Source organism: Pseudophryne corroboree, chromosome 6 (assembly GCF_028390025.1).
Source record: "Pseudophryne corroboree isolate aPseCor3 chromosome 6, aPseCor3.hap2, whole genome shotgun sequence".
Classification (NCBI taxonomy): Eukaryota; Metazoa; Chordata; class Amphibia; order Anura; family Myobatrachidae; genus Pseudophryne; species Pseudophryne corroboree.
The window spans coordinates 380,477,050-380,490,158 of record NC_086449.1 but is presented as its reverse complement, the minus strand read 5'-3'; the positions used below and the strand labels follow the sequence as shown (position 1 = coordinate 380,490,158).

At 46.5% G+C, this 13,109-nt stretch overlaps 1 protein-coding gene across 3 annotated transcripts in view; it reads left to right on the top strand.

Moving 5' to 3' along the window:
- The window catches only part of LRGUK (leucine rich repeats and guanylate kinase domain containing), a 338,728-nt gene that overhangs the window by 160,610 nt on the left and 165,009 nt on the right, over positions 1–13,109 (top strand). For all 3 annotated transcript variants that reach the window (XM_063926758.1, XM_063926757.1, XM_063926759.1), the window contains exon 7: positions 10,152–10,295. In XM_063926758.1, coding sequence (XP_063782828.1) covers positions 10,152–10,295 — 144 coding nt within the window. The remainder of the gene's footprint in view (positions 1–10,151; positions 10,296–13,109) is intronic.

Sequence of the window (13,109 nt, the reverse complement as noted above, 5' to 3'; positions counted from 1 at the left end):
GGTGTCGGTGGACATAAAGGATGCTTACATGCATGTTCCCATTTATCCTCCTCACCAGGCTTATCTGAGATTTGCGGTTCAGGATTGCCATTACCAATTCCAGACGTTACCTTTCGGTCTCTCCACGGCGCCGAGGGTTTTCACCAAGGTGATGGCGGAGATGATAGTTCTCCTTCGTCAGAAAGGAGTCAATATAATTCCTTATCTGGACAATCTCCTGATAAAGGCGAGATCCAGGGAGCAGTTGTTACAAAACATATCACTCTCTCTGTCAATACTCCAACAACACAGGTGGATCATAAATTACCCAAAGTCACAGTTGGAACCGACGACAAGGTTGTCTTTCCTCGGTATGATTCTAGACACAGAAGTTCTCCGCTGGAAAAGGCTCTGGAAATCCAGAAAATGGTAAAACAGATATTGAAACCATCAAGTGTGTCGATCCATCAGTGCATTCGGTTGTTGGGGAAGATGGTGGCGGCCTACGAGGCCATACAGTTTGGTAGGTTCCATGCCAGAGTATTCCAGTGGGACCTGTTGGACAAGTGGTCGGGGTCACACCTACACATGCACAGAAAGATAATCCTGTCGTCGAAAACCAGGATTTCGCTCCTGTGGTGGTTACACAGCTCTCACCTACTAGAGTAGGGGTGGGCAAAATACGGCCCGCGAACCGATCCTGCCCGGCCCGCTGCCTCCCACCTTAATGTAATGACAAGCGGCCCGACAGGGCCGCTTGTCATTGTCCCGGCCAGCTTCCAGCCCAGGTCACCAGCAGCGGCTACGAGCTGATGCCTGCGGCAGCGCGGCTCTGTTAACCGCAGCCGGCACTATGCGATCTCTCCCCCCTGCTCCCTGTCAGCGCAGCTCCTCCTCCCCCTGCTACTCTCACTCACCCAGCCAGGCAAAGCTCCGCTTCTGAGACAGGGCGAAGGACTGCTTGGAGAATGGTGGGCTCTCAGTAGCAGGGATCTTTCGGGGCATGTGTCCTGGGCCCCCCTCCTTCAATGGGCCATCCCTGATTATCAGAAGGAAGAAAGAAGGAGGAAGTAGTGTCCCTGCAGGGGGCGGGGCTACCCAGCACGGAGCACAGCCCTGATGCTCCTGCACTTTATTATGCATGGCAGCTACGTAGGATGATGTACTTCCAAAGAAGTCAAAGTTTTCATGAAGTGACATTCTTTCATTTAAGGTATGAGGGACCATAAATTATATTATGTCTGTGTAATTGTAAATGATAATGTGCCTGTAACTCTGTGTATGTGTCTGTATATGTATATGTCTCTGTGTAACTCTATATGTGTCTATAGCTCTGTATATGTGTCTGTAGCTCTGTATGTGTCTGTAGCTCTGTATATGTGTCTGTAGCTCTATATGTGTCTGTGTAACTCTATGTATGCTGTATGCTGTATGTCTGTAACTCTGTATATGTATATGTAGCTCTGTGTATGTGTTGGATCAGTATGATTCACCGCCACTTGGGATCCCGTCGGTCAAAATACCGACACTGGGATCCCGATATTCGAAACTGACAGGGGTGAGTAAGGGGTGTTCTCCCTTCTCCCCAACCCTCTAACCCTCCCTCCCCGCAACCTAACCCTTGGTGCCTAACCCTAACCACCCCCCATGGCTGCCTAAACCTAGGGCCCTTTCCCCAGTAGCCTAACCCTAACCCTCCGAGGGCGGTGCCCAACCCTAACCTCCCCTCCCCGCAGCCTAACCCAAACCCTCCCCCCCCCACCCACAGTGTGTAAAAGAGAGCTCTACCTGCTGTAATGTAAAAGGGGCTCTACCTGGTGTAATGTGTGTAAGTGGCGCTACTGTGTGGCATCATTTAAATAATGGAGACTATTGTGCAGCCTAATATGAATCCGTATGATTTTTTGGCCACGCCCCTTACACACAAGCCACGTCCCTATATTTTTGGCGCATGGAGGAGGGGGGGAGCTGCTATTTTGTGTGCGGCCCTCGAATACTGACAGGAAAGTGTCAAGTGGCCCCTCAGCTGAAATAATTGCCCACCCCTGTACTAGAGGGACGCAGGTTCGGGATTCAGGACTGGGTCCTGGTAACCACGGATGCAAGTTTCCGAGGCTGGAGAGCAGTCTCTCAGGGAGAAAACTTCCAGGGACGTTGGTCACAACAGGAAGCCTGCCTTCACATAAACGTTCTGGAGCTAAGAGCCATTTACAACGGCCTTCAACAAGCGGTACATCTTCTTCAAGACCGTCCCATGCAGATCCAGGCAGACAATGTAACAGCAGTCGCATACATAAACAGGCAGGGCGGAACGAAAAGCAGAGCGGCAATGGCGGAGGCGTCAAAAATCCTCCGCTGGGCAGAAAAACATCTACAAGCTCTGTCGGCAATATTCATTTTGGGAGTAGACAACTGGGAAGCAGACTTCCTCAGCAGACACGATCTCCATCCAGGAGAGTGGGGCCTCCACCAAGAAGTCTTCGCAGAGGTGACAAGTGTAAATACCAAATTACTTTCTCAAAATATTTAAAATGCCCGCTCTAATATATATTGTAGACGCCTGCACATCTTATTACCATGTGCCATGAATGTGCGCTATACATCGCAAAACACTGCATCCCATAAGAGAAAACAATACGCCCACACATTATCTGAGTTCCAACACTCATTGATGTATATATTTGTTATTAAAAGGATATGGATTCAATATATTACAATGTACAGTATACATATAGTTACATGGTTACAATTCATACAGTAAGCAGTTAATACATACAGTTACATACAGTTACAGGCCAGCATACCATACCATTCCCTCAATGCATCTTCCTCTTAATATATATCTCTCTCTCAGCAAATAAATACAGGAACTGGTCTGGCAACATCTCCACCATCGTCTAGGACAAAAACAGCAACTGGCAACTGTGTGTCTTTGTAATGTTATCTAGTTTTGGGGGAGGGAACTTTCTCATTCATGATGAGTCACTAGTCTGTTCGTATGCTAAACAGGTTCAGCCTTGAAGACATCCAAAGGGCTGGCATGAGTTTCCTGTCCCCTACCTGTTTCTGTAAATGTCTATTGTCGTAATAAAAATGACTTTAGCTTTCATACATTTAATCATAACTATTTGTTGCAATGTCCTACAACTTAATAACAAGTATCAAATGAATCTACACATTAATCTGCTTGCTTTAATACCAAATATGACAGGCCTATCTTGCTTTGTTCCAATAATACACATACATGACATTACTCCATTATATAATGTTAAATCATTATGATGTCTGGCACTTGATATTATTATAATTATGTACTGTATGAAATAAGTGTTGAATCTATCTCTGTGGCATGTCCGTGTAAATGCATGTATTACCATATATTGCTGTGCTCGCTGCGCGTATTTGCAAGTATAGCGACTTATAATGTGTGTAGTCTGTATGTTCTTTCTATGTAATATTTTTGACTTCGATACAAGTCTTTGGGGAGTTCCTCAAATAGACATGATGGCGTCTCGTCTCAACAAGAAGCTTCAGAGATACTGTTCCAGGTTGAGAGACCCTCAAGCAGTAGCAGTGGATGCACTGGTGACCCAGTGGGCGTTTTCGTCAGTGTTTGTCTTCCCTCCACTTCCACTGATCCCAAAAGTACTCAGGATCATAAGAAAAACAAGGGTTCAAGCAATCTTCATTGGGCCAGACTGGCCAAGGAGGGCTTGGTACCCAGATCTTCAACAGTTACTCATAGGAGATTCTCTGCCTCTTCCTCCTCGAGAGGACCTGCTGCCGCAGGTGCCGTGTGTGTTCCAAGACTTACCGCGGCTACGTTTGACGGCATGGCCGTTGAGCGCCGTTTCCTAGCCAGGAAGGGTAATCCCGAGGAGGTCATCCCCACCCTTATACAGGCCAGAAAGGGAGTAACGTTGAAACATTACCACCGTATTTGGAGAAAATATGTATCTTGGTGTGAATCCAAGAATGCTCCCACGACAGAGTTTCATTTAGGACGTTTTCTCCATTTTTTGCAGGATGGTTTGGAGGCGGGCCTCCGATTGGCATCAATCAAGGTCCAGATTTCGGCCTTGTCAGTGTTCTTCCAGAAACAATTGGCCTCTCTTCCAGAGATTCAGACCTTTGTGAAAGGGGTTCTGCACATCCAGCCTCCATTCGTGCCTCCAGTGGCACCATGGGACCATAAACGTGGTATTGCAGTTCCTTCAATTGGATTGGTTTGAGCCTCTACAAAAGATAGAGTTGAAGTTTCTCACTTGGAAAGTGGTGATGCTTTTGGCTTTGGCATCCGCAAGGTGGGTGTCTGAATTGGGGGCCTTGTCTCACAAGAGCCCTTACCTGATCTTCCATGAAGATAGGGCAGAGTAGAGGACTCATCAACATTTTCTTCCGAAGGTGGTTTAATCTTTCCACATAGGCCCTCATTCCGAGTTGTTCGCTCGCTAGCTGCTTTTAGCAGCATTGCACACACTAGGCCGCCGCCCTTTGGGAGTGTATCTTAGCTTAGCAGAAGTGCGAATGAAAGATTAGCAGAATTGCGAATATAAATTTCTTAGCAGTTTCTGAGTAGCTCCAGACTTACTCAGCCATTGCGACCAGCTCAGTCCTTTTCGTTCCTGGTTTGACGTCACAAACACACCCAGCGTTTGCCCAACCACTCCCCCGTTTCTCCAGCCACTCCTGCGTTTTGCAACTCGAACGCCTGCGTTTTTCCGCACACTCCCATAAAACGGCCAGTTTCCGCCCAGAAACACCCACTTCCTGTCAATCACACTACGATCAGTACAGCGATGAAAAAGCTTTGTTATGCCGTGAGTAAAATACCTTACTTTTGTGTAAAATAACTAAGCGCATGCGCTCTACGAACCTTGCGCATGCGCAGTTTGCGACTAATCGCAGTATAGCGAAAATCGGCAACGAGCGAACAACTCGGAATGACCCCCATAAACCAACCTATTGTTGTGCCAGTAATTACTGACACATTCACTGATTCAAAGTCTCTAGATGTGGTTAGAGCTTTGAAAATCTATGTTGCTAGAACAGCTCGTATACGGAAAACAGAGACTCTATTTGTCCTGTATGATCACAACAAGTTTGGCTGTCCTGCTTCCAAGCAGACTATTGCACGTTGGATTAGAAATATGATTCAGCAAGCTCATACTACGGCTGGATTGCTGTTACCGATGTCGGTAAAGTACCACTCCACTAGGAAGGTGGGCTCATCCTGGGCGGGTGCCCGGGGGGGTCTCGGCATTACAACTTTGCCGAGCAGCTACTTGGTCAGGGTCAAACACATTTGCTAAGTTCTACAAGTTTGACACCTTGGCCGATGAGTACCTCAAGTTTGGTCAATAGGTGCTGCAGGGTCATCCGCACTCTCCCGTCCGTACTGGAGCTTTGGTATAGACCCCATGGTCTTGATGTCGTCCCCAGCATCCTCTAGGACGTATGAGAAAATAAGATTTTGATAACCTACCGGTAAATCCTTTTCTCCTAGTCCGTAGAGGATGCTGGGCGCCCGTCCCAGTGCGTACTTTACCTGCAGTTTAGTTATTAGAGTTACACAAGTTGTGTTATCTTGGTTTCAGCATGTTGCTGCAATTGGTTCATGCCTGTTGGCGTGTGTTATGTTGAATGCCATGTGTGCGGCATGGTTGAGGGTGTGAGTTGGTAGATATCTCACCACTAGTTAAGTCATTCCTTTCCTCGAAATGTCAGTCTCCCTGGGCACAGTTCCTACAACTGAGGTCTGGAGGAGGGGCATAGAGGGAGGAGCCAGTTCACACCCAATGAAAAGTCTTTAGAGTGCCCATGTCTCCTGCGGATCCCGTCTATACCCCATGGTCTTGATGTCGTCCCCAGCATCCTCTACGGACTAGGAATAAAGGATTTACTGGTAGGTTATCAAAATCCTATTATAAGTGTTCCTCCCAAGATTTGGGTAGGGCAGGGTGCTGAGGCGCTCGAAAAAGGGGCTCGGCTGGCAGGGGAGGGGGCATGGCACCACCGGCGTCACTGTTGGGGGCAGTCCTGCCCCATCATAGTCACTAATGGGAACGTGCGCCAGCCGTGACGTCAATGATGGGGATGCTAGACTTCCCACAAGCGCTTCCTTTAATGCGAATAGATGCCATGCGTGTGATCACGGCATCTATTCACGTAGTGGCGGCAGACTGTTTTAGCAGTAACCAACATTTCCCAGTTTCTTAGTTTTTGCTCTATTAACATAAAATTAATAATAATAATAATAATAATAATAATAATAAATAACAGTAAAAATACATTGCAACATTTTTTCATATATGACTGAACTTATTTAGTTTCTTTTATTGCTGCTTTTCTAATTTTAGCTAATTTTCTCCATTATAGATACTTTTCTTTTTTCCAGCTTTCAAACAGATTACCACAGTTGAATCAGATTACCTGATTATGGGGTCATTCCGAGTTGATCGCCCGCTAGCAGTTTTTAGCAGCCGTGCAAACGCATAGTCGCCGCCCACGGGGGAGTGTATTTTCGCTTTGCAGGAGTGCAAACACCTGTGCAGCAGAGCGCCTGCAAACACATTTTGTGCAAAACAAGACCAGCCCTGTAGTTACTTATCCTGTGCGATGATTGCTGCGACAAGTGACACGTTAATGACGTCAGATACCCACCCAGCAAACGCCTGGCCATGCCTGCATTTTTCCAAACACTTCCAGAAAACGGTCAGTTGACACCCAGAAACGCCCTCTTCCTGTCAATCTCCTTGCGTTCGGCTGTGCGATTGGAATCGTCGCTAGAACCAGTGCAAAACCACAAAGGACTTCGTACCCGTACGTGCATACGCATGCACAGATTAGCCATTTTTTTCTATGATCGCTAGGCAGCGAACAACGGCAGCTAGCGATCAACTCGGAATGACCCCCAATATACCTCAGGCAAAGAACCAAATAATTTTTTTAAACTGGATACATACTAGACCATATGTCGCCTGATCCTGCAGATCAGAGCAACATATTGGGTACATCATTTGCCAGCGACATCCCTGGCCGGCCAGGCAGGAGGTTATCGCTAATGATTATATTCTGCAGAATGCAACATGTCACATGGCTCCCCCCTTTGGCCCCGGCATCGGCAAGTGTGTATGCACTTGCTACATGCTGGGTCCTGGCGGCGATGTCGGGCTGGGTACACATCACTAACGGGTAAATTTACTAAGTTGGGAGTTTTTTTTAGAACTGGTGATGTTGCCCATAGCAACCAATCAGATTCTACTTAACATTTATCTAGCTTTTTCTACAAGATAATAGATAGAATTTGATTGGTTGCTATGGGCAGCATTACCAGTTCTCGAAAAACTCCCACCTTAGTAAATTTACCCATTAGCCATGTGTACCCAGCTTAAGGCATAGAAGTCCCCAACTGCAGTGTGAAGCTAATATAATGAATAGTCTTTTTGTATAAGTTTTATTGTCATGTGATTGGTAGTAATGTGTGGCTACTTGGTTACATTGCAGTCCTTTACTTCATTTAGTGTTGTGGTCTTTACTATTGCCTTACACTTTTATTATCATTTTTTGTTTTCAAAATTTCCTTTCCTTATACAATCATGCATTCTGCTGTTTAAGTACTACCGTATATACTCGAGGATAAGTCGACCCGAATATAAGCCGAGGCACCTAATTTTACCACAAAAAACTGGGAAAAATTACTGACTCGAGTATAAGCCTAGGGTGGGAAATGCACGGTGCCGGGGGTTTTCATGCTCAGGGTGTCATGCTCGTTGCCAGGGGTTTCATGCGGTAGGTGTCATGCTTGTTGCCAGGGGGTAATGCTTGTTGCTAGGGTTGTGCCCCCAGTGCCACATATACCCCCAGTGACATATATCTCCCCACAGTGCCAGATAAAAACATGCCCCCGCTGCTTTGCCCCCAGTAGTTATGCCCCTTCTTTGTCCCCAGTAGTTGTGCCCCCTCTTTCATTGCCCCCAGTAGTTGTGCCCTCTCTTTCTTTGCCCCCAGTAGTTGTGCCCCCTCTTTTATTGCCCCCAGTAGTTATGACCCCTCTTTCTTTGCCCTCAGTAATTGTGCCCCCTTTCTTTGCCCCCTGTTACTGTGCCCCCGTTGCCGCTTACAAACACACAAAACACACACTAAAACAATACTTACCACTGCCCCGCTCCTGCTTCCCGACCGCTTCTTCTGCTGCTGCGCTGCTCCGCTCCGTCTGTCCACCCGCTCCGTCTGGCCGCCGCTCCGTCTGGCCACCGCTCCGTCTGGCCGCCCGCTCCGGCGCCCGCTTCCCGGCACCCGATCATCTCTATGGGAGAGACGTCATGACGTCTCTACCATAGCAACGCCGCACAGACACTAGAGGTCAATAATGACCTCTAGTGTCTGTCCCTGGAGCCGGCTGCAGCGGACGCCCACACAGCCCACGGCGTCTGCTGCAGCCGTTGACAACTTGACTCGAGTATAAGCCGAGGGGGGCTTTTTCAGCATAGAAAAATGTGCTGAAAAAGTCGGCTTATACTCGAGTATATACGGTAGTTCATTTCATAGATAATTACATTACCTAACTGGTTTTATGGATTTTAGTAAAGCGGTGCTTTTCTCTGTCATTGGTACTCAGTACTATTTTTTAGTAAAGGTAGATTCAGGAAGTACGGGTCTGGGGGTGGAGCTATTAAAAAAAAAATTACAATTTTTTTTTTAGATTAATAGATACTGTAGATAATAGATATATAGATACTGTCATTTTTCGAAAAGAAGGCACTCAAAATGGAGTTTAAAATAAAACTTATGGAAAATACATTTTGACCCTGACAGGTTCAGTCTCAGTTCCTGATTATGTCATATTTACTGAGAGATTCAGGAACTGAGTTCCTGCTGAAAAATAGCACAGTTGTTACTTTATCATTGTATTTAGCGCATAGTGGGGGTTATTCAGAGTTGTTAGCAAATGGAAAAAAATAGTAATTTGGCAAAACCTTGTTGCACTGCAGATGGGGCAAATGTAACATGTGCATAGAGAGTTAGATTTGGGTGGGTTATATTGTTTCTGTGCGGGGTAAATACAGGCTGCTTAATACCCTGCAAATTTAGATTTCTGTTTGAACACACCCCACCCAAATTTAAAGGGCACTACACACTGGGCGATTATAGCATTTTTAATGACCAGTTATGTTATCGTTGGTCGATTTTTTCACCAACAATTTTTGCCTACACACTGGACGATATCAATGGCCGATTTGGACGATATAACAGTACATACATCTATATCCTCCAAATCAACTTACATGTATAAACGAGGGTAGAGCAACGATGAACGACGGCGGAGCCTCGCATCGTTCATCGTTGATGCATACACACTGACTGATATGAACGATTAATCATTCATTTCTGAACGATATCGTTAATATCTGTCATCGTTATCGCCAAGTGTGTAGGGCCCTTAACTTTCTCTGCAAATGTTAAGGCCCATACACAGTAGAAGACTTGAACAATGTGGAAGATGAGCAATTTCCATTGAAGTCCCCAACAAACGAGATTGAGTGTACACACTGAGCTTTGTTACAAACGATCTGAACGACGAACGATCTGCTCTGCTGGGATTGAGGGGATTGAGCTGCATGAATGGACAACTTACAAACTGCTTTCAACGACCACGGGTGCGCGCATCGTTTGCTGTGTACACACTAGAACGATTTGAATGATCTGAATGATGTGATTGTTCACAACTATCGTTATCGCTCATATCTTGGGAAAATATCTTCTAGTGTGCCGCACCTGCAGTCAGTGCAACATGGTTTTGCCCATTAGTGTGATTTTTTGGTTTGCTAACAACGCTGAATAACCCCCAGTGTTTGTTAGCATTTACTTTTCCAGCTTTCAGAGGTGGAGGCCGTGGATGGTTGTAGATATTTGTATTAATGTTTTCTCCTTCTGTATATTGAGTCAGACTGATGCAGGAAGATTCTGATATGAAATACTGTGTGCCTCTGTAGGACGGAATTCCATATACAATTTAAACAATCTTACTTTGTTTGTTCAGGTTTTCAATAATATTAAGTATTGCATTTTTGATTAAATACATTATTAGGCTCTGATGAAGCTGCCACAAATGGCCCGATAATTATGAATAACAAGTTGTGTTTCCACAACGCTCTGTATTTATATTTCAGGCCTCCAATCACATTAAGAACATCACTGGTTTGGAAAAGCTGAATGTGCTGCAAACATTGGACCTCTCCTCCAACCAGATCTCCAGTCTTGAAGGCCTGGAGGAACTGGCATTCTTACAGACTCTGAACCTTCAAGACAATGAGGTAATAGATAATGCTATTAAGTTTATTATTCTTCTGTTTCCTATTAATGCTATTACGTTTCTTATTCTTCTGTTTCCTCTATTGCCTACAGGCTTAGGTGCACCTGTTGCTAGCATACAGCCTTATTGAAATCATCACATTTCATTTATAATACCCCTTTCACACTGCCAATGCCGGATCCCACCCGGGAATTGGAAACAGGTCCTTCCCGGGTGGGATCCGGCATTGGCAGCTGCTGCAGGCTTTCCCGACCCAGCAATATGCCGGGAGAGGGGGAAGTGGGGGCCAAGCCGGCGGCGGGGGCGGAGGTGGAGGCGGCGCTGGGAGATGAGCTCATCTCCGCGCCGCCTCTCCCTATCTAGTAAACGGGTCCCGGGTCGCATCAGGTATAATACTATAACATCGAGTATTCAACCCGGGTATAACACTGCTTTATACCCGGGTTGAATTGCCGGGTCAGGCGACCTGGGATTTCGGCTATGCCCCTTTCACACCGCACGCCGACTCGTGTTGACCCGGCAATATGCTGGGTCGATACCGGGTTATTTGTGCGGTGTGATAGGGGTATTACACATGAACAAATTTATATTTTAAAACCTAAGTTCTTTTTTCTTCCCTTTCCCTATAAGTTTGTATGCGGATCCATCCTAATGACAAAATGCTTGTATTATGTAGGGGATACTCATGTGGATAAGTTACCTAGTTCTATAAGTCCTCCCTCCTGATTCATTTGCAATGCATATTTACACAGTATGTAATAGCCAGTTCTGTTCCCCCTCCCATTACTGTTACAGCAACAATGATTGTGTGCTGGAACGTCCTGCTCTCTGGCAATTGGAGATCACAGGAACAACGATCTCCTGCTTCATGCAGTGTTGCCAAGTTTATTTGTGCAAACATAGGGGTTAATTCAGACCTGATCGTAGCCATGCAAAATTGTGCATGGGTGCGATAGCATCGCACGCCGGCGATGCTATTGCACCGTTAAGTCCCTACCTGCACAGCATTGTTGTGCTGGTAAGCGACTTTTCGCCGCGTCCTGGGTTGCAGCAGCTGCGTGTTACATCATGCAGTCCCCACTGCCCACCCCCTGCACGTTCCAGGCACGCCTGCGTTGCCAGGACTGCGCCCCCAAAACAGCGTCCGAATGCCGCCGGCCCGCCCGCCCGCCCGCCCGGGGAACGCCTCTGCCTGCCAATTAGGCAGAGGCGATCGCTGGCTGAGATGCCGATCGCATCTCTGACATGCACATGCGCACTGCGGCGCATGCGCAGTTCAGGCCTGATCGCCCGCTGTGCGAAAACGCACAGCAGCGATCAGGTATGAATTAGCCCCATAATTAGAAATTAAACATAATGTAATATTAAAGTAAATTGGAAAAACAGATACTTTTTAAATCTTATATTTTGTAGCACCCTTGTTTTCATATTATAGTACAGTATTTGTTTTACCTTTGTAAAACTCTAATCCTGACGGAGGTACTAAGAAATAACGATAAGAGTACATTCACAAAAGGCCAGATTTAAAAGATAATAGCTTTAGTGCAGTTAATACACGTAAAACATTTAGACCGTAGTCTTCAGCCTGAAATAACCATGACGCATACAATGCACAGACAATATTTATTATTTCTTTATTAACAGTTTCTTATATAGTGCAGCAAATTCCATTGCATGTTATAATTGGAAACAGTGGTAGCATAAAACAATTGGAAACAGCATTAAAAAAACAAGACTGGGTAATAATAGTGGACTATAGTGAACTGGTCACTTTGAAATGTAGCATCCCTCCTTTAATCCCAATTTCTCTAACGTCCTAGAGGATGCTGGGGACTCCGTAAGGACCATGGGGATAGACGGGCTCCGCAGGAGACATGGGCACTTTAAGAAAGACTTTAGGTCTGGGTGTGCACTGGCTCCTCCCTCTATGCCCCTCCTCTAGACCTCAGTGTGATGCTGTGCCCAGGGGAGATGGGTGCACTACAGGGAGCTCTCCTGAGCTTCCTGTCAGAAAGTATATTTGTTAGGTTTTTTATTTTCAGGGAGCCTGCTGGCAACAGACTCCCTGCTTCGAGGGACTGAGGAGAGAGAAACAGACCTACTTCTGTGAGTTTCAAGGCTCTGTTTCTTAGGCTACTGGACACCATTAGCTCCAGAGGGATTGGTACGCAGGTCTCACCCTCGCTGTCCGTCCCAGAGCCGCGCCGCCGTCCTCCTCGCAGAGCCGGAAGATAGAAGCCGGGTGAGTATGAGAAGAAAAGTTGACTTCAGAGGCGGCAGAAGACTTCATGATCTTCACTGAGGTAACGCACAGCAGTAAAGCTGTGCGCCATTGCTCCCATACACCTCACACACCGCAGTCACTGTAAGGGTGCAGGGCGCAGGGGGGGCGCCCTGGGCAGCAATAAAACCTCTCCATTGGCAAAATAAGTATATACATGTACAGATGGGCACTGTACATGTATAAAACAGAGCCCCCACCAGTTTTCAGGAATTTTGAGCGGGACAGAAGCCCGCCGCCGAGGGGGCGGGGCTTCTCCCTCAGCACTCACCAGCGCCATTTTTCTCCACAGCACAGCGCTGAGAGGAAGCTCCCCGGACTCTCCCCTGCTTATACACGGTGATAGAGGGGTTTTAAGAGGGGGGGGGGGCACAAATTTGGTGGATATAAAGTATAAACAGCGCTACTGGATAAACATTTAGTGTTTTTTTTCCAGGGTCATATAGCGCTGGGGTGTGTGCTGGCATACTCTCTCTCTGTCTCTCCAAAGGGCCTTGTGGGAAAACTATCTTCAGATAAGAGGTTCCCTGTGTG